An 18,648-nucleotide genomic window follows, 5' to 3' on the forward strand; every position below is an offset into this window, starting at 1 on the left:
TTATTTTAAGTGTAAGCCCAGTGAAATGTCATGGAGATATCTGAAACTATGTAAACGACATTAGTCATGCTCAGTAAATACAATTTAAGGAAAGGGGTCAGTCTGCTTCCTGAACACCTTAAGCTGTGGGGGGCAGTTCAAGTTAACAACACAGGGGAGAGTAACTGCTCTCTCAGCTCTGTCTGAAAGAGAAACAATATCACCCACTGTGACCGAATGGGTTGTCAGGATCGTCACTGTTTGGCTATGCCACAGTTCCAAGGGGCAAATGCAATTCTGTTTCCTGCTTTGCTCGTGCAGCCCACGGGGACCGGCGTAGAGGTCATGGCTTTGAACCTGAACAGAGCGCACTCTCCGTGTCGGTAGCCTGTGGCTCAGCTGGGTCTTGCGTGCTTATGCCAATGACACCCCCGGTGTGCCATTGTCCTTGGGCCGCTCTCGGGTCGCTCTTTCGGTGAGAGCCGGCCGCATGCGTCTGCTTGTTAACCACAGTTCCTCGTGGTGACATCCTTCCCACGGGCAATGAAAACAGATTAGTGAAATATCACTGCCATCCCTTCTGGAGAGCCTCACATGCCCACTCATTATTCCTGTCCTTGTGTCGACAGGCTGATGTACCACAAACAGCACAAAAGGCAATTAAGAGGCTGTAAACATCGTACCTGTCTCTGTGGCTATGTCTGCCTGGTCCACCTTATATTGTGTCACTGAAGCAATAAAACCTTCTGAAACCACTCTAATCTAAACTGTAATGAGCAATGTTCTCAGCTCTCAGCAAAATCACAGAAAGGTTACCATGCTTACAGTTAAGAAGGAAAAGTTGTGAGTACACATATGGAGAGCAACTGATAGAAGTAATACTATAGAGAAAATACTACTCCTGTGCTGTGTCATACATTTTGCTTTCTTCACAAACTGTTCCCATAATCCAAAAACAAGAAAACAAAATTGTGGCAACAACAACAATTGTTTGAGACAGACTCATTCTGCTAACGTGCTGGCTTTCAGCATTACCTACTCTGGTTAGCAACAAGCAGAATATTTTTCCCCAAATTGCTCTCCTTTCTCACGTCTTCACCCAGGTGGCCATGTGACACGAGGATACAGCCATTTTCAGGGCAGAAAATTACTGTTGCGTGTCTTTCCTTTTATTTTTAACCTTTCATTTGGGGCTTGTTGTTACAGCGCCCTGAAATCAATTACAGGAGGGACTAGTGGAGTTCAGAAGGGCTTCAGGAAGCATTTTCCTGATAAGGTTTTTGTTCTCTCTATCAAACATGTTCCATTGTGCACCAAACTGGCTCCCAAGGGAGATGAGTGGTTAGTGATTGCAGATGTAGGAGGAGGGAAAGATGATAGAAATCAGTTTTCTGGGGGGTCAATATAACAACTTGTGTCACTGAACTGCACTGAAGTGCTTCAGTTTTGCACCGCAGATCTGCCACCACCTTCACCTACCTATAAAGGGAGAAGGGCTTCAGACAACAATGTAGCCGAGACCCTAGATCTGGCCAACGGCAGCTCGCTGAACGCCAGGGACTCGGATCGCCGACCGGAGCTACCTCATTCTCTGTCTCTCTCGAACGCGGCTCTATTACAGACGCTGCAGCTCGTATTGGCATGATTTATTGCCTCGGAGAGCACGAGTCCTTTAAAATGGCTGTGATTAGTCATACATGCTTTGGAGCTGAAAAGGGGACTGCGGAGCTCATGAAAATTAAGTGCAGCTGCAGATGGTAGGCGGCGACAGCAAGGTGGTCAAACGCAAGTGAGAAACAGAGTCCCGCCCGGGGGGGGAACAGGGAGGGAAAAATGGGTCATTAAAAACATCTTGAGGAGAAGGGAAAATGGAATATGAAGCAAACTGGAGAAGTGCAAAAACCTACCACAGTACTCCTGGGGACAGACTGAGGCACTTAAATCAATGTCAGATAGGCCTAGCTTTTCATTTAATATCATGGCGCCTGAAATGGTGCACTGTTTTATTATAATATTTAATTTTTACTTATAACATTCGGGTACATGCCTCTTTTTGTCTCCTACTGTTATATAAAGTGAAGTTATTGAGGAGGCAATAGCAGTCTCTGCGGATGCACTGCTTTCAATGTGCTGTGATGCCTCAAAGCTTGGAAGGGGTGGATTGCAATGTGTTGCTCAAATTAAAAAAGAAGCTTCTGTGCTACTTCAGTTCTAGGGAGAAAGCAGAAATGATAACTACCCCCCAAAGTACCATAGCTAAATTCTGTAATATTTACCAGATGTGGGACCAGGTGTGAGTCGTGACCAAGGTTTATGCTTTTGCACGGCCATATACAGATTGCGTTTTGATGGGCCGGTAAAGCGGAGGGGACTATTGAGTGCACGCCAACAAAGTGCAACATTTTGTGACCGCAACTCAGAGATCACTGGAAATGGCTGTCTTGGTGGCACTGGAGCCGGTCTGAGAAGCTGTACTTTCATGTGCTTCTTCCTGCTCCCCCTTGTCATTCTTGATGTGTGAGAAGATTAAACATTTCCATCCCTCTCAGGTCACTCGCTCAGTACTCCCATGCACACAGAAAGTAAATGGGGCATGCCTTCCAGTTTCTTTTGCACACACGATTGATGCGGACACAATTAGCTCCTTCCCATCCTTCAAGCTCCCTTCAGAGCTCTGTTTCTGGGGCTGCTGTTCAGTGTCCCTCCCAGTCAAAGCAAACACCTTTGAGTGACCTTGAGGAGCATAGATTGGAGGTCAAGTTTAAATCAGTGCACTCCAGTTGAGCACTTTGTCCATCCATGAGATTTTTCTTAATTTAGCAGTTGTGGAGAAAATGTAATTTATGTGAGCTCAAATCGGATTTTTTTTATGCCAGTGTTCAGTTAAATGCATTTGCACTTACCATTAAGTCCAGTTGTATTTAAGTACACTGATGGCGTTCCAAGCTGAAAGTACTTTGTTTCATTTTGCACAGGTTTATTTACTGCACAATTTACAACATTTAATATAATTTGTCATTAAAGCTAGCATTTTCTATTTCTGTAGTATCTCTTACTTTTAAGGTTATTTTCAGCTGCTGAAATCAGTTTGTCATGCATGGGAGACCTTGGGGATACTTTGGTCCAATAAGCAGCATACAGGGGCTTCTTTATTTATTTAACTCTCACCTTTCATCCATCTTGCACAAGGTCTTTTAATAGTCTGAAAGTAGACTATTGCAACTAGTAAGACTACAACCTGCATGTGAATTAAACTTTTACGCTTTCCATCTAAGATCATAGGAACCTAAGACCAGTTGCAGAAAAGCCATTATGCCGTTACACCTGACATTTGCCTGATGTCTGAACTTGTTAGTCCACAGATCAGACATATATCCAGCAATAGCCCGACGACATCAGTTGTACCAGCTAGACTTTGGCAGGTACTAATTATGATAGATGTTCACATGCAAGTCTGTTGCATGAAAGTGTGTGCTCCTAATTCGCATACTGCGGAACTAGCTTGGTTTTCTTATAAAATGCCTGAGGCAAAGCCTAGAAGAAAACCAAATGTTTCATTCTTATTGATTTGTTTGCTCAAAACAAAGATATAGGCTACTATTGTCCAAATGTTATAATTCATACACATATCAAAAGACAAAGAAAGTTTGGATTGTAATTACTGGGGGTGCTACCTTCAATGCAGAAAAATAAGGAAGGGGGCCCCCCCCACCCCAAAATTTGGACAGACATGTTTGAAAGGCAACAAACCGAATACTCCTCCACTTCTCAACTTCAAAGTAGCCCAATTATAGCCTGATGGCACTCCAATCAACCCAGGTGAAAGAATAGAGCAACTCAGGGGTTCTCAACCTTTTTTTGTAAAAATATAAGGCCAATTGTATAGAAACCTGTACTGGCATAAAAGTAAAATCATTACACCAGTATCTGTATCAGTATCAATATCTGGACAAAATCCCAGCTGTTAGATTCACACCATTATTTGTCCGATATTTAAAATGAAATTCCCTGCCTATGATGGACCCAATTTATCGTGTCACCACAACTGCTCTGCCCCGTATAAAAGGCAAGTTATCATGTTGCCGTCATGTAATATTGGACATGTACGTGATCATACCATGAATGAATGGGCACGCTTAATGTAAAAAGTTCTGAACAGCAGCAGATTGGCCACATTTCACGTCAATCATGCATACCTGTCTGTCAGGCAGAAGCCGTAGGGAAACAGGATGAAAACGGGAAGAATTAGACGCATCTACCAGCCTGGCCTCTGCCATCGACCGGTCGATCGCGATCGACGTATTGGACACCCCTGGCTTACAGCAAACGGGATCTTTCTCTGAAACAAACTATCGCTGCCAACCTACCTGATGATCAACAAAATAAGAATAATAATAAAGACTCAAACCAATTGTTTGTATTTAATGCATTTTATTTTCAATTTTCTTAAATCTGATTGTTAGATTGACTCACTGAAACTCCAGTGTTGCTTGTCTGCCGCTTCAAACGAGAGAAAAAAAGGTGGTTCTGACTGCTGGCCTGATTGGACTGACGAAATTACCATCCTCATTGGTTGAATGCAGTCAAGCTACAGTGGCCATTTCAGCACAAAACATTTGACTCAAAACCAAGACTATTTTCTCAATGCATGTAATATGAAAAATATCTGAATCTTTTTTAACGTTCAGAATTCTAAAACAAACACCCCCTTTTAATTTTTAACGCTCCCCTTTAAATTATTTTTGTCTCCTCGCCCCCCTTCATCCCGCAGACGCCCACTGGGGGGGCAGTACCACCCCTGTTGAGACTAACTAACCATAGACTAACTGATAGCCTCCTGGTGAATGGCTTTTGGTGAATGCAGCCCCCCTGTTCCTGTAGGAAGAGGGTCTTTTGGCGGTGACGGGGGCAGAACACTGGCTAGGTCAGACCTTATTTGGGCATACAGAGGAAATTGCGTAATGTGGAAGGCTTGCTCAGGATTGCATTTAAGATAAGTCTAAAGGGATACTTAAGGAGAATCTGCTTAACAGTTCTTCTGGCCCCGTAGTCCTCTCATTCGTGCATTTTGGGCATACATCAGCACTCTCATTGCGTTCCTTTTCTTTGTCTTATTTTGTTAGATTGTTTGTCTTTTCTCCTCTTAGAATAGCGGTCTTTATTTGTCTTGCTTTTTAGATAAAATGTTTACCTTTCAGCATCGTTGCAACTGCCTATCCTTGGTTATCGCCTACTGTTATATTGTACCATTATAAACTGTTTTCCCTTTTTCAGCTCATCTAAAGGACGTGATTTGCATATATGTTGACCAAAGTGTGCATCTCTGTGCGCCCCAATCAGCGTATTTGTCTTCTATACGGTTTAGGGGTAACACCGTAATACGGGTTACTCACTGGGCATACTGATAGTTTCACTGACTGGAAATGCAGCTGCTCTGGGACAGATGTTAGTTTTAATGTCCAGATGGATCCTAGTATTATTTCATAAAAATAGTAATTGGGTCATAGACCGGGATATTTAGATGGAGTAAAGTTAGTTAGGGCTTCCTGGTTCAGCTTTTAGTTTTGGTACCCGGACAAACATATTTTCCAGGTTAAAGTCTCTGATTTGTGGCACAGAAATATTGTTTCCGAGATTCCCAGATGAGTAGCATCTTTACTTGCTAGGATAAAATGCCTTTGTGTCTGAGAACAATTAGATGAATGCCTGGCAGCAGTAGATAGTCTTGTACTCTGGGGTACAAATCTTGCTGCCCATTATTTCAGCACACCCCAGTCAATGCACATACACACAAACCCATATTCACACAAACATCCACCTTACCGGTTTTAAAGTTAATGGAGTCTTCCTCCCTGTGACCCAAATAAACCTGTTTTCCTCCCTGTGACCATGTCTAAATCCTTACAACATGTGCGCCTCCGACACGCAATGACAAGCACACACAGTGGAGCAGAGCTTGCAGCATTGCCTGATACCACTCTGATTCTGCATCTCTCAACTGTTTCATTTGAAACTGGTTTGATTTTATTCAGGATTATGTTATTCTCACTATTTTGAAAGACTTTGTATATGTTTGGAACTTTGTGTAAGAAATTACAGAACAAATTGTATCCCGTATTGATTCAATTACATTTTATTCTTCAATATGGAGCAATGTGTTATGACCGGTGTACACCTACTCCCTGTTAGGTGTAGATTTTAGTCGTGAGCATGTCAGAAATTTTTTATCACTCAAACTTGTGCAACTGACGTAGAATTTACACCTGAATAAACATCTGATGTTAACACCTAGTCTTGGGTGTTAACTTTGTATCTAATGGGCCCCTGGATCACAGCAGCCAAAAGCTGTAATTTTATGCTATCACTGTTTAATTAAAATTATTTGGAGAAGCTTGAAGGCAAAGCCAAGAAAAAATAGGTATCAGATATTCTCTCTCACTAGAATGACAATATATAAATGTATTGTCCTGCTACTGTGTTGTCAATCCAGACAAGAAACCAAATAAGTGACATAATGTGCCCTTTAAAACCTTCTTTGCAAAATATATCAAAAGAAAAACAAATGGGGCTCTCTATGACATTGAGCTGTGTCATTGTATTTTTTGATGTATGTATTTGAATGTCAACAGAAATAACAGATTGTTTTTGAATTGGCTTCTTATGTTCTGGGAAGATTGCAAAGGACAGAACAAATGTACTGGATTAATATTGAGGAGCGTAGCGCTTTGTCCCAAGTTTTATTCAGCTAATTATCTGCTCTTGTGTAACTACGTTCCTGTTACTGGGCTTGTCAAGTAGGGAAAGCCCACTGTTGTATCAATGGCCACTGGACACTGATGCCATTTACCATTCTCACCTATTCATTTGAGGGCCATTAGCACAAGTTGAAAAATAAATTATTTTTGGTAGACCTCAGTGAGTTATTTTTGCAGTGTATGGACTGTAAGTTATTTCTCTGTAGTAATATTGGCAAGTATTTTCTGATGGTATAATTTTTAGGAGGCAGGTCCACATGGTTTATCTGAACTTGGTGCTCTGACTGTTATGGGAGCCACTGGGTAATTGTTCTGGTGTTGAGGGGATGTAAAGATGATTGATCTCTAAAACTCATCCCAGAAGAGTGATAATGTAAGGTACCGAGTAAGCACTGTTTATATTGGCTTCAGCAACATTCCAAGGCTCTGGTGAAAAAGCATCCCGTCTGCGGGACACAAGCTCAGACAGTCATTCAGTCAACGACAGACTCTGTTCTACTTGGTTCTGTTTTTGTTACTGCAATAACAATGTGCTAATTTGCATAGTGTATATAGCACAATCATCATTTAAAGAACCAATGAAGCAATATACTCTTCCTGCAACATTCCAACATTGTTAAAACTACATAGACTCCATTTTCATGAGAAAAATACAAACAAAAAACATGACTTTTCAATTTTTTCTTTTTTTGACAAAAGACTATAGTCTTACCTTCACTTTAAAACCAACAGAATGTGTATGTGCTTTTTTTTACCAATAAAAGATATTTTTTCATTGATTTATCTACGTTTACTTCCTTATTTGATCTCTCATCCATTTTTTTGTTTGTTTTTTTTTTTTTTTTAAGAAAAGTAGATTTTTTTTTCTTTCAAAAATGCTGTGAAACAGCTGCTGGGTGGCGTATGAATGAGCCCTGCAGACTTGGATCAAATCCGGACCGCACCAGTTCTAGCTGTGGCCGGTAGCGCTATAGGACAGCATGCAATTGCCAGTTACATTGCCCTGGGTATGGGAGGCTTCAGTCAATTAGGGTTCTACGCTGTTTGGCGACGCCTGCTGTTTGATTGGCCACCCATGGACTACATGTGAAAGCTGCATATGTCTTCCTCAAACTCCACTCTATGTGAGCTCAGCTGTACTTACACTGTGATGTGTAAAGGAACCTGCTCGTGACATCCCTGCTTCGGAAGAGAACTACGCTGCCCTACAAAGCTGCAGTAACTATGCAGAGGGTAAAACTGAGAAAAATGGCTTTAAAGTATTTTAACTGGCCAGCCAAATGGGTTACAGGTATATAAGAGATTTTGCACTAATTGTACATGTATTTATGAGGTGATTTTTATGCCCAAAAACCATGACGGCTGGCCAGTTAAAACACTTTAAAGCCATTTTTCTCAGTTTTACCCTTTGCGTAGTTACTGCAGTTAGGCTTTGTAGGGCAATACGGATGTCTACACTTTCCTGATTTGGCAACGGAGCTCACACATGAACAGAGCTGCGATTGCAAACGTTTGCACATTCCAAATTAGGGTGGGAATTGGATATGTGCAGCCCCATTTTGAGTGCCAAATTTTCATTTATTTATATGTGCAGGTTAATCTAATGTGTATGAGTTTTCAGCCATGTTAATGGACAAACCAAAGATATATAATTTTTCCATTGTTTTCACATTTTGGAGATGAGACTATGGTCTTAAGTGTTTGGAGTCACACATACAAAATGTATTTCACTGATAAATTCCATCCCTAAGACCCTAATTCTGGCCCTAAACCCTACTTGTAGCCCAAGGAGCAGAGGTGCCTTAAGGGGAGAATAGCATGGTATATAAGTGGGAATGTATTTTGAAGTCAGAGCAAATTGTTCCCCATGATGCCAGTACATTTTTCATTTTATTTTTGTTTGCATGCTTTTGTATTCTGATTGGATGGGTGGATAGTCAACTCATGGGGGGGGGTGGGAGGATTGGTCAGGCGGGGCAGATGATTCTCTCGGCCCTGACTGACAGTGGCCCTCTAACTCTTGTGGTCATGCGTTCCCTAGCTCGGAAACATAATCCTTATCTTGCTTCAACCTAAGGTTTACTGTTTTGCTAACGCTAGCCCTTATTCTGACCCTAAAACCTATTTTTAGTCCTAGAACAGATCTCACATGTGTGATTTATTCTAATAATAAAGCAATAAACTGTGTAACACTGTCTCTTACTTGCAACTTTATTGAATCGTGTCAGTGAATGACAGAGGTGCCTGAAACGTAAGTCAAACATAATTACTTTTCCGTCACGTTTCCGATATTTCTGTCTTGTGTTAGTCTTAGAACGAGTGGTAAAAGATCCTGTTATACAAACTTCTCATAATTAGTCCCATGATTTGTGGCCAGCCAATGACATCAATACAAATAATTCACCAATTGTCTCTATGCACAGAAGTGCAAATAATATACAATGTAACCATATACAATGTAAAGAACTTCAAATCATCATCAAATCGAAGTTCCTGAAAACATCAACCAAACGAACAACAAATGAAACGTAAAAGATGTAGTAATATATTTTTATTTGATGTAAAATAGTGTCATTTATTTTATAAATTTCTTTCACCTACCTGCAATTAATCAGAACATCAATCTTTTGTAACCCGACCCGCCCGATCCACAGATAAACTGCAGGATCCACTGATCTTCACTCAACTCCTGGTCACTGACTCCCACCAGTGTGACATATTGCAGATAATTCTGATTTGTGTTTATGCAGCCGATTTAACACATTTACGCATAAAGGCATTGAACAGCTCTGCCTTTTGACGTACCTTGTGTAATATTGCAGGATCAGAGAGTGCATGGACCAAATAGCTTGGAGATTTACCTTGAAAAAGGCAGTGCTTTTGCGTTAAGTATATTGATGTCTGACATTTTCTTCATTTTAGTCAGCGACAAGCACAAGGTCCTTAATCTTTCATTTAAAAAACACGAAAATGAAAGCAGCTATGCACCATAAAAATACAAATAAATAAATACACAAATCAGAATGGAAGAGTAGGTCCATAGATGCACTACCCCTTCAGTCCTTAATAGATCAGTTCTTCATTTTTTTCATTTTGAAAATGTCATATTTCCAAAAACCTACTTGCAACAAGTACCAGTTTACTTATAGCACATACTGTCCAAACGTGCAACTCATACAATCCTCGTGTGAAGTCATAAAAACAGTAAAGTGTCCATTTTTTCATATTAATATGTGATACTTTTTCATGATGGAATTTTTTGTAGCAATGTCGATTCAGTGCATTTGCATTCTGTAATTGCTTCTCTATATGCTGTTTTCCACTGGTGGTGTTGGGTGCGACAATCTTTCCAAGTGTGATGTGATGACGCACGCAGAGGAACTTGCATGCCGAATGCAAAAGAGCAAGCACCTAAAATCCAAAAAGCATCTTTAAAATTAGGTTTGATATATTGCTCAATATTAATTTGTCAAACAATGTCGTTGATTGCCTCTTGGCAGTCAGACTGCCAATTTTAACTGAGACAAGAATTTTGTTTTGGCACCAAAGAAAACCTACCAAGTTTGGTAAGCCTGGATTAAGCCACCTAAACTTTCAGTGCAAATCAAAGAGAAAATAACAAAAATAAAAATAGTCAAATAGAGAATCTCAACACACATGGTGTGTTTGGACCAGCAAGAACTCTGTGTATCATTGCACATATGCTATAATAGACACAGCACAGTGGTACAGCACTGTGTGGTGCACTGTGTGGGTTAGCCAAGTATTAACTTATATGACTCCGTGAGGCTTGTGTTTTGATTCCCTGCCATGACACGGTCTGTTTTGTGATCCCATCTCTATCTGCAACTCTTTCTGCTTTCACCGTCTCACTAAGGTTAAAACATTTATAAAGAGAGAAGAATGTCCACTATCCTTTAAAAAAATAATAGAACAGTGAAATGGAAAAGCTTGGAATGTAGCTTTATAGTACAGTATATGTGAAAGCTTTCATCAGACTGCAGTAGGTAATGTTAGCTGCTAAGATTCTTTTCCTGTTGGAAAGCATGCAGAAAGAGCCATCATACAGGTAAAGTAGATAATCTCTCAAGGTTGAAACCAGGCCAAAAAGAGAGAATATATAAGCCAAAGAAAGTGTTGTGTATTGCGCCAGCATTTTAAAAAGGCAGAGTTTCCGTGTGTTTTCTTTGTATTGACTTATGATGAATGAAACCAACAAAAAACCAAATCATTGTTTTCCTTAGTATTGTTGCCTTTTCAAAATCACAAAGCAATTCTGATGGGGACCCCTGCTCCAAGTTCTAAATGTGAAATTTGGAAAATCCTGTTTTAAAACAAGATTTATCATTTTATAAAGCACAAAGATCTGAGTGAAAAATGATTTAATATCAACAGGCTATTTTTGGAATACCAGCCAGATGTCAATGCATAGGAGCTTAAATTAAGCTGGACCCCAAGATTAAGATGTGGCAGAGATCTAAAACTGAACAGAGAGGAAATGCCTAGAGACTAATCATCGCATTTGTATGCTGTGAATGTGCATTAAGGGTTGAGTTGACTATCCACCCATCCAATCAGAATACAAAAACATGCAAGCAAAAATAAAATGAAAAATGTACTGGCATCATGGGGAACAATTTGCTCTGACTTCAAAATACATTCCCACTTATATATCATGCTATTCAACCCAGCAGATCTACAATAGATCAACTGGGCTCAATCTTTATTTCCCCTGTGAATGAACTCTATTCAGCAGTAAGTCCACGTATATAATTTTATTGGTCTGTAATGTCTATGCTCACTGTAAATCTATTTGTATTAATATTGTTTATGTTCATCCTCTGATTGTCTTTTAATGTGAGAGAAGTCCTCAAGAGAATGAGGACGTGAAGCTTTTTTCCATAACTGATCTAACAGGGGATTGGAGCTTAGAGCAGCATTTTAAAGCCATCCCGTTTTAACATCACAATTCAAGCTTTTGTCCTGGTTTCTTTTGTAGTTGATAGCTTCTTTTGTAGTTGATAGCTAGTTTGTAGATAACCAATCAAGATCTGAAGTTAGGATGTTAATCTCTGTAATTATGGTCAATTGTAGATTTTAATTGAACCAAAAAAATTCGGTTTTGTGAAGGAAACAGTTGCACTTTATTTGCAAGTAAAAATAAGGACAAATGTTGATTCAATGTAGGCCTCTGTCTTAGTCCATCCTGCCAAACAGATGGCCTGCATGCCAGCTCTCATCTCCTAAGATGAAGTTGACATCTGGTGTGACTGGAAAGTTCAGCCAGAAACTGGTGAACAGCAGTTAATGCCATTTATGACTGAATTCCTTACTCTCTTCTATGGATTTGTGAATGATACCTTGCTGTCACTGTAGACCTAAGGAAATGGAATATTGTTGATATTACTTTTCTGGGGTAGCTCTCCAAGTGGGAGAAGGGTGACAGGCAGGCTGGAGATGTGAATTTGGCCACCTCAGCATGTGTAGTGGACACTCAACAAATGTTTGAATTACCTTTGTGCTATAAGAACCCTCTGTGCAACTTCTCAAGCAGGCTGTTGTTCTGTCGTTGTTGCTCCTGTTTTGGGGGCCACTGACACCCACTGAGATGTGTTACAGCATGGTCCGTCAATATTTGGATAGTGACACAATTTTTGTTGTTTTGGCTCTGTACACCAGGTTAAAATGCAGACTGCCAGCCGTAAAATGAGGTTATTTACATACAAATTGGGTGATCTGTGTAGGTATTCCAGCCTTTTTTATATGTTGTAGTCCCACTTTAAGGTACCACAAGTAATTGGACAAATTAACATAATCTTAAATAAAGTCATCATATTTAGCACTTGGCTGCAAATCCTTTGCATGTAATAACTGCCTGAAGTCTGCGACCCATAGACATTCCTAGATGCTGGGTGTCTTCCCTGGTGATGCTCTGCCAAGCCTGTACTGCAGCTATATTCGGTTCCTGTTTGTTTGTGTGAGGCTTTTGCCTTCGGTCTTGTTTTCAGCAAGTGAAACACGTTAAATTGTATTCAGGTCGGGCTGCTTTAGCAGTGGGTTGGGTTCATTGTCCTGCTGCAAGGTGAAGTGCGAGCCAATAAGTTTCAAGGCATTATAGGACCTGAGCAGATATGATATTTCTGCACACTTCAGAATTCACCCATGCTGCTGCCATCAGCATTCACATCATCAATAGAGAGAAGTGAGCTAGTTCCAATAGCCTCCATACATGGCCTACACTCCCTTTACCTTGTTTTGTAGATAAGGGAGGTGTGCTTTGGATAATGAGGAGTTGCTTCATTTAGTACTTTGTTGCATATCCTTTGCATGCAATGACTGCTTGAAGTCTGTGAATGATTTTGGAGGCATTTTCTTGAGCATGGAAAGATAAGATGTTCCTGTACACTTCAGAATGCATTATGCTGCTGCTATAAGACTGGCTCACTTGTCTTTAGTGATCATGTGAGCCAGTACCTGTGGCAGCCATATGTCCCCAAACCAAACAGATGAGGTGGTATGCTTTGGACCTTGGGCATTTGCTTTTGTCTTCCACACTTCGCTCTTGCCATCACTCTAACAACTGAATCTTGGTCTCATCTGTCTGCAAGATGTTTTTCCATGATGCTGCAAGCTCTTTTAGGTACATCTTAGCAAACTGTAGTCCGGCCATCATTATTTTGAGGTTAATGAGTGGATTACATCTTGCAGTGTAGCCTCTGTAGTTCTGTTTGTGAACAGTCTTCTGTGGACAGTAGTCACTGTCTCATCCACGACTGCCTGCTGAAGAGTACTTACGATATGTTGAACGAGTGTTTGAGGGTTCTTCTTCATTATGGTGAGAATTCTTCCGTCTGAGGAGAGGACTTTCTTGGCCTACCAAGCCCTTTGTGATTACTGAGCTCACCAGCACTCTCTTTCTTCTTGATGATGTTCCAATCAGAAGATGTTGGTAAGCCTAACGTTTGGCCTATGTCTTTGACTGTTTTCTTATTCCTAAGCCTCATAATGGCTTCCTTGACTTTCAATGGCACAGCTCTGATCCTCATGTTGACAAGTATTTGATTGCAAATGTAATAATGTGGAGCACAGAACCAAATCAAGAAAAAAAAACAGGCTTTGCCTCTGTCCCAAACATTATGCAGTGCCCTACAGATACTGCAATCATCCATGTCACCGCTATTTCAAGAATTTCAGATATATGCTTCCAAAGGGTAATGATCCCCAAGATGGCTTCAGATTATGACATTTGTTGTTGAAGCACAGACCCTGTAAGAAGGTGAGCTGGTGAACTTCAACGGGAAGGCACACAACGTGAGCTGTATTTGTGTTGCCGTATACTAATGCTTAGAATGATAAGAGAAACAAGCTCAGTCTAATTAAAGATTTCAATTCTAGCAAAAGTTGTCAAAAAGGTCTGAACTAGTTTTACAGTTATATTAAACTACAGTGACTAAATGTCCTTTAGAGAACAGATGGTGGATTCTTTTCTTGAGGCATAATGTTGGCATTGAAAATGCTAAACAGTTTCGGGCCAAATCCCTATCAAGTGTTAATGGCCACATTGTTATAATAATTCATATTGATTGTGTTGTTTATTTTGCTAAATTGCTTTAGCTTAATAGAAATGCATGCAGATTAAATAAATGCTTAAATAATACATTGTTTAAAAACCACACCCAAACTAATTACATTTTCTAGGCAAGCCAGTTCTGACAGAACAACATTTTTTTTTCTTCAGGAAGCATAGTGTGATAAGTAAGTGTAAATTGAAATTATTTCCTATGGTTATATCAGCTTTCAGAAATGTGAGGGAAACAGCCATTTTATATGTGCTATCCAAGGGGATAAGCGGTACACAAAAAATGCAACTGACTAAATTGTGCTTTGCTTCATATTCAGCTAATTGTTTTTAATTGTTGAGCACACAGGGACACGTTGAAACATAGCTCAAGCAAAAAATATTATCAATTTTATTCCCAGTAGGATATTTGTTTTGTAGCATTTTCTTTAGAAGAGCACCTCCATTTCAATAAGTAATATAATACATTGAAAAAGGTGTCTGTCTGTCAGGTGCTGTATCCAGCTAAAGCACCAGCTCTTAATACAGGGATAAGCGCCACAGTCCAAAACCAAATACTGACAGTGCCAGCTGGGACCAGCAATCCAACAGGGGCATCACATACATGTCTGGCAGTTGTATCACCGAAGTAGAGAGGATTCTCTGGACCAGTGTTTCTCAACCCTGGTCCTGGGGACCCACTGCCCTGCATGTTTTAGATGTCTCCCTGCTCCAACACACCTGATTCAAATGAATTGGTTGTTATCAGGCTTCTGCAAGAGCTTGATGACAACCCATTCATTTGAATCAGGTGTGTTGGAGCAGGGAAACATCTAAAACATGCAGGGTAGTGGGTCTCCAGGACCAGGGTTGAGAACCACTGCTCTGGACCAATAAACAGTTGGTGCATCAGAGAATCAGCATAGATGTTCGAACTGTTTTAAATTGATGGAGGCATTGCCCTACTAACTACAGAAATGTTAAAAAGAGAATACAGAAACAGTAAAAAGTGACCATAATTTTAGTTTTAAAGTCATCCCTGGGCTATGTCTTGATATACATGTTAGAAAGTAAAAAATTTAACTCCAGTTCTACTACAGTGCAGTATCATTTGCCTTGAAATGGAGGCTGAACCATTGAGTAAATTGCATAATGGCAAAGAAAGTTCTTTGTCCATGAAGTGCTAACTGTGAGCCATTCTGTTCTTCAGTACTGTACCTGTGGCTCACTCAGAAAAGAAAAAAAAGTCAAAAAATCTCAGACACCATTGAAAATAGTCAATCGGCCGGTTGTATCGCATTGCCCATTGTGCCACAAATGTTTGTGCATTCAGAAGCGCGACTCTGCCTCAAGGCTGACACTTTGCAAAGAAGGCTAATTAACTCGCATCCTTATTACTTCTGTACACATTCTTCTGTACAAAGTCTTTTGTCTGGTTGTGGATGCTAGAAGCTGCAGTAAAGAAACTGTTTTGGAGGGGCCAGAGAAGGCCTTAACAATTAGGAGAGATGGGGAGTGTAGAGAGGTTCTTGTTCAGAGTCTTAGGTCCTGTAATTTGCAAGTATTTTGGTTCCTTTTAAAGTGTATGTCACGCTCAATCTGGACACTTCATTTTCCAAATGTCCTCGTGTTTTCATTTAAAAATGTTGTGTAAAAGGTTTTCTCTGCAAGCCTGAGTACAAGCCTGATGGAAGTATAATATTCTATGCGATTACAAATCAATAGTTCTGAAGACCAAATTGCCTCCTATTTTTTATTATTTATACAAGTCTGCAAGGATGTTTAATGATTGGCAAAGAAAATGTTCCCGCTGAAGATATGACTTTCAAAAAATAATTACAGTCATTTCCTTTTATTCCTGCTGGCTTTGCAGTGTGTTTTGGCAGGTAGAATCCAATCACATTTTGAAAATGCTAATTCTGAAAGCCGTCCATGTGTACACAAGAGCTGCATAATAGACAAATGAGAATGCTTTGGTCAGACCATCCTTGAAGGAAATCTCCCAGCCTCGCTGACCCGTTGTCACAGATTCAAATGAAATACATTCAGTGGGTTTGAGAGTTATTAAGCTGAAGTAGTCAATATTAACTATTTCCCTTTTAAATCAATGTTTGGCAGATGCCTGTATGTTTCTTTGTTAAAGCATCAAAAGCAGTCTAGGTCCTGTTGGATGTCTCTTTCTCTACTGATTGCCTTACTATTTTTGATCCCAGTTCAAGGAGTGGGTGGACTTTTCCCTTCTCTTGCACCATAGGCATCCTACACAAAAATCATATACAGTTTTACAGTTAATGATGCATAGTTTAGTTTATGCCTGCTTTCGCTTTTCCAGGTATATGACCTTCAGTATAAAGTGGTGTTGGATGGTGCCGAGACAGAGAGCATGATGGAGATCGACCCCGCCCATCGCATTGAGATCTTCAGGATGGGAAATGGGAGCGAAGAAGTCCTGGAGATTCATGACTTTAAAAATGTGAGTTTCACGCCCTCAGTGAACAAAACATACAAATAATGCAGTGAGTTCACACTTCCTGGCAAATATTACCCACACACCAGCAAATGCTCACTTAGTAGTTTATTTTATCATTATATTATTTATATAACATTTTTACTAAAAAGGTCAGTATGCTTATTTTGGTCAAAATGTTGCACCCTGAATAAACCACAAGAGAGAATTTGCTGGTGTGCAGATATTCTTTATTCTTTCATTCTATTGCTCTGAACCTGGCCAAGCCATACACCATGTTTTTCTGAATATTATTTCCTTGCCAGAGAGGTTCAAAATTTGTAAGGATGCACTCATGATTTCCTTTAGAGTAGTGCAGTAATCCTACTTATAATGTGAAGCATTTAATTGTATCCATTAACATTTTATTTAATAAGTGCCTTTTTCTAATGCTATGTACGTGACATGATGAGTTTATTTTCTACAACTGGGTATTTACTTAAGTAATCCAGTTTGAACTTTCTTTAAGGGTACAATGGAAGTTACACATGTATTTGATAGTAATCTGAAATCTGCTGGTCACAAATCCAGTTTTGTAATGAAACTACAAATTTGACATCAGTGTCCGAAGTTATACTAAAATAGCTTGAACAATTCCAACTGAAGCCAGTCCCAAATGAATTCATCAGTCTCCTTGTGCAATTCCCCACCCGCATATTTTTGGTTTTTATTATTTTATTTGACTCTGTAAATATATTGTAAATCCAAGATTACAAATAGCATTACAGTAAGCGGCCTCAGGACAACACAATTGTCTTCCAGCATCTCAACACTGTGTTTGTCAGGAAAGTGTACACAATCGCATTCTCACAAGCCCATTGCTGGGTTCTTGACTATCTACTGTTTAAATTACATCAGTCAAAACCACAAATAATTGAGCCTGATTCCAGGAAAGCACAAACTTTATTAGTGGTTGTACTAAGCGTTCACTGGGGAAAGGCTCCAGAATTGGTCGGCCTGAAGAACCGATGCCTCTGATCATTGCGTACTCCAAAGCCCCTGCAAAATGCAGTCTCCAAGTGCTGTGTTTGAGGAGTGTAAATAGGGAAATAATCCCGTCTGGAGGACAGGCGGGATATCTTGTTTATTATTGCTGGCTAATAACGTGGGCTCTCTGGAGAGTATGCTAGTGGAGGTAGGATATTGGAGCATGGCACCTTTCAAAAACTAAGGAAACAAGAGACTTCATTTGACATTCAGTTGGACCCATAAATATAAAACAGCATGAATAAATCTAACAATGTGCTGTTTATTGTCACTTCCTCTGTTCAGTATTTTTGTCATATTAACAGAAATTCAAATTTTTCTTCTTAGTAGGCCAAGAGAGTTTTTGAAAGGTCTATGAGTATTAGACTTAAAATGAGTCATGACTTACAATGCTGACTGATGGAGAGATGTTTGGTTCAATATGGAGCATAAAAACATGTGTGACCATCTTCAAGTAAACTATGTGCTGCCTTTGAGGTACATCAGGAGTGAAACATGCAGTCTTTCACCTTTGAGGGGCAAAATTCAGATTCACTTTGAAACTTGTGAAACCTGTGTTGTGAAACAATCAATAGAAAACGGCTCCAGTAACCAGAAGCAAATTTGTTAACAAACAGCAATTTTGTGTGGCGTGTAGCATAATAGTTAGGAAGCTGGACTGGAAATTCCAAAATTGTAGGTTCAGTTGCCTGGCAGGTGCTGCTGCTATACCTTTCAGTGAGGTATTTAGCCTGAATTGCATCAGTAAATATATCCAGCTGCATACATGGATTGTAAATGTACCAAAGAATGAAAGTTTCCCTGGAGAAGAGTGTTTGCTAAATGCCTAAAATATATTTACTATGAGGGAAGCTGGAAAGTGG

At 39.9% G+C, this 18,648-nt stretch overlaps 1 protein-coding gene across 1 annotated transcript in view; it reads left to right on the top strand.

Annotated features, from left to right (window-relative positions):
• tnmd (tenomodulin) overlaps window positions 1-18,648 on the top strand; it is a 61,451-nt gene that overhangs the window by 25,024 nt on the left and 17,779 nt on the right. The window contains exon 3 of the mRNA XM_035432729.1: window positions 16,625-16,765. Within this exon, the coding sequence (XP_035288620.1) occupies window positions 16,625-16,765 (141 nt within the window). The remainder of the gene's footprint in view (window positions 1-16,624; window positions 16,766-18,648) is intronic.

The sequence above is a fragment of the Anguilla anguilla genome, chromosome 9 (assembly GCF_013347855.1).
Source record: "Anguilla anguilla isolate fAngAng1 chromosome 9, fAngAng1.pri, whole genome shotgun sequence".
In the NCBI taxonomy this organism is placed as follows: domain Eukaryota; kingdom Metazoa; phylum Chordata; class Actinopteri; order Anguilliformes; family Anguillidae; genus Anguilla; species Anguilla anguilla.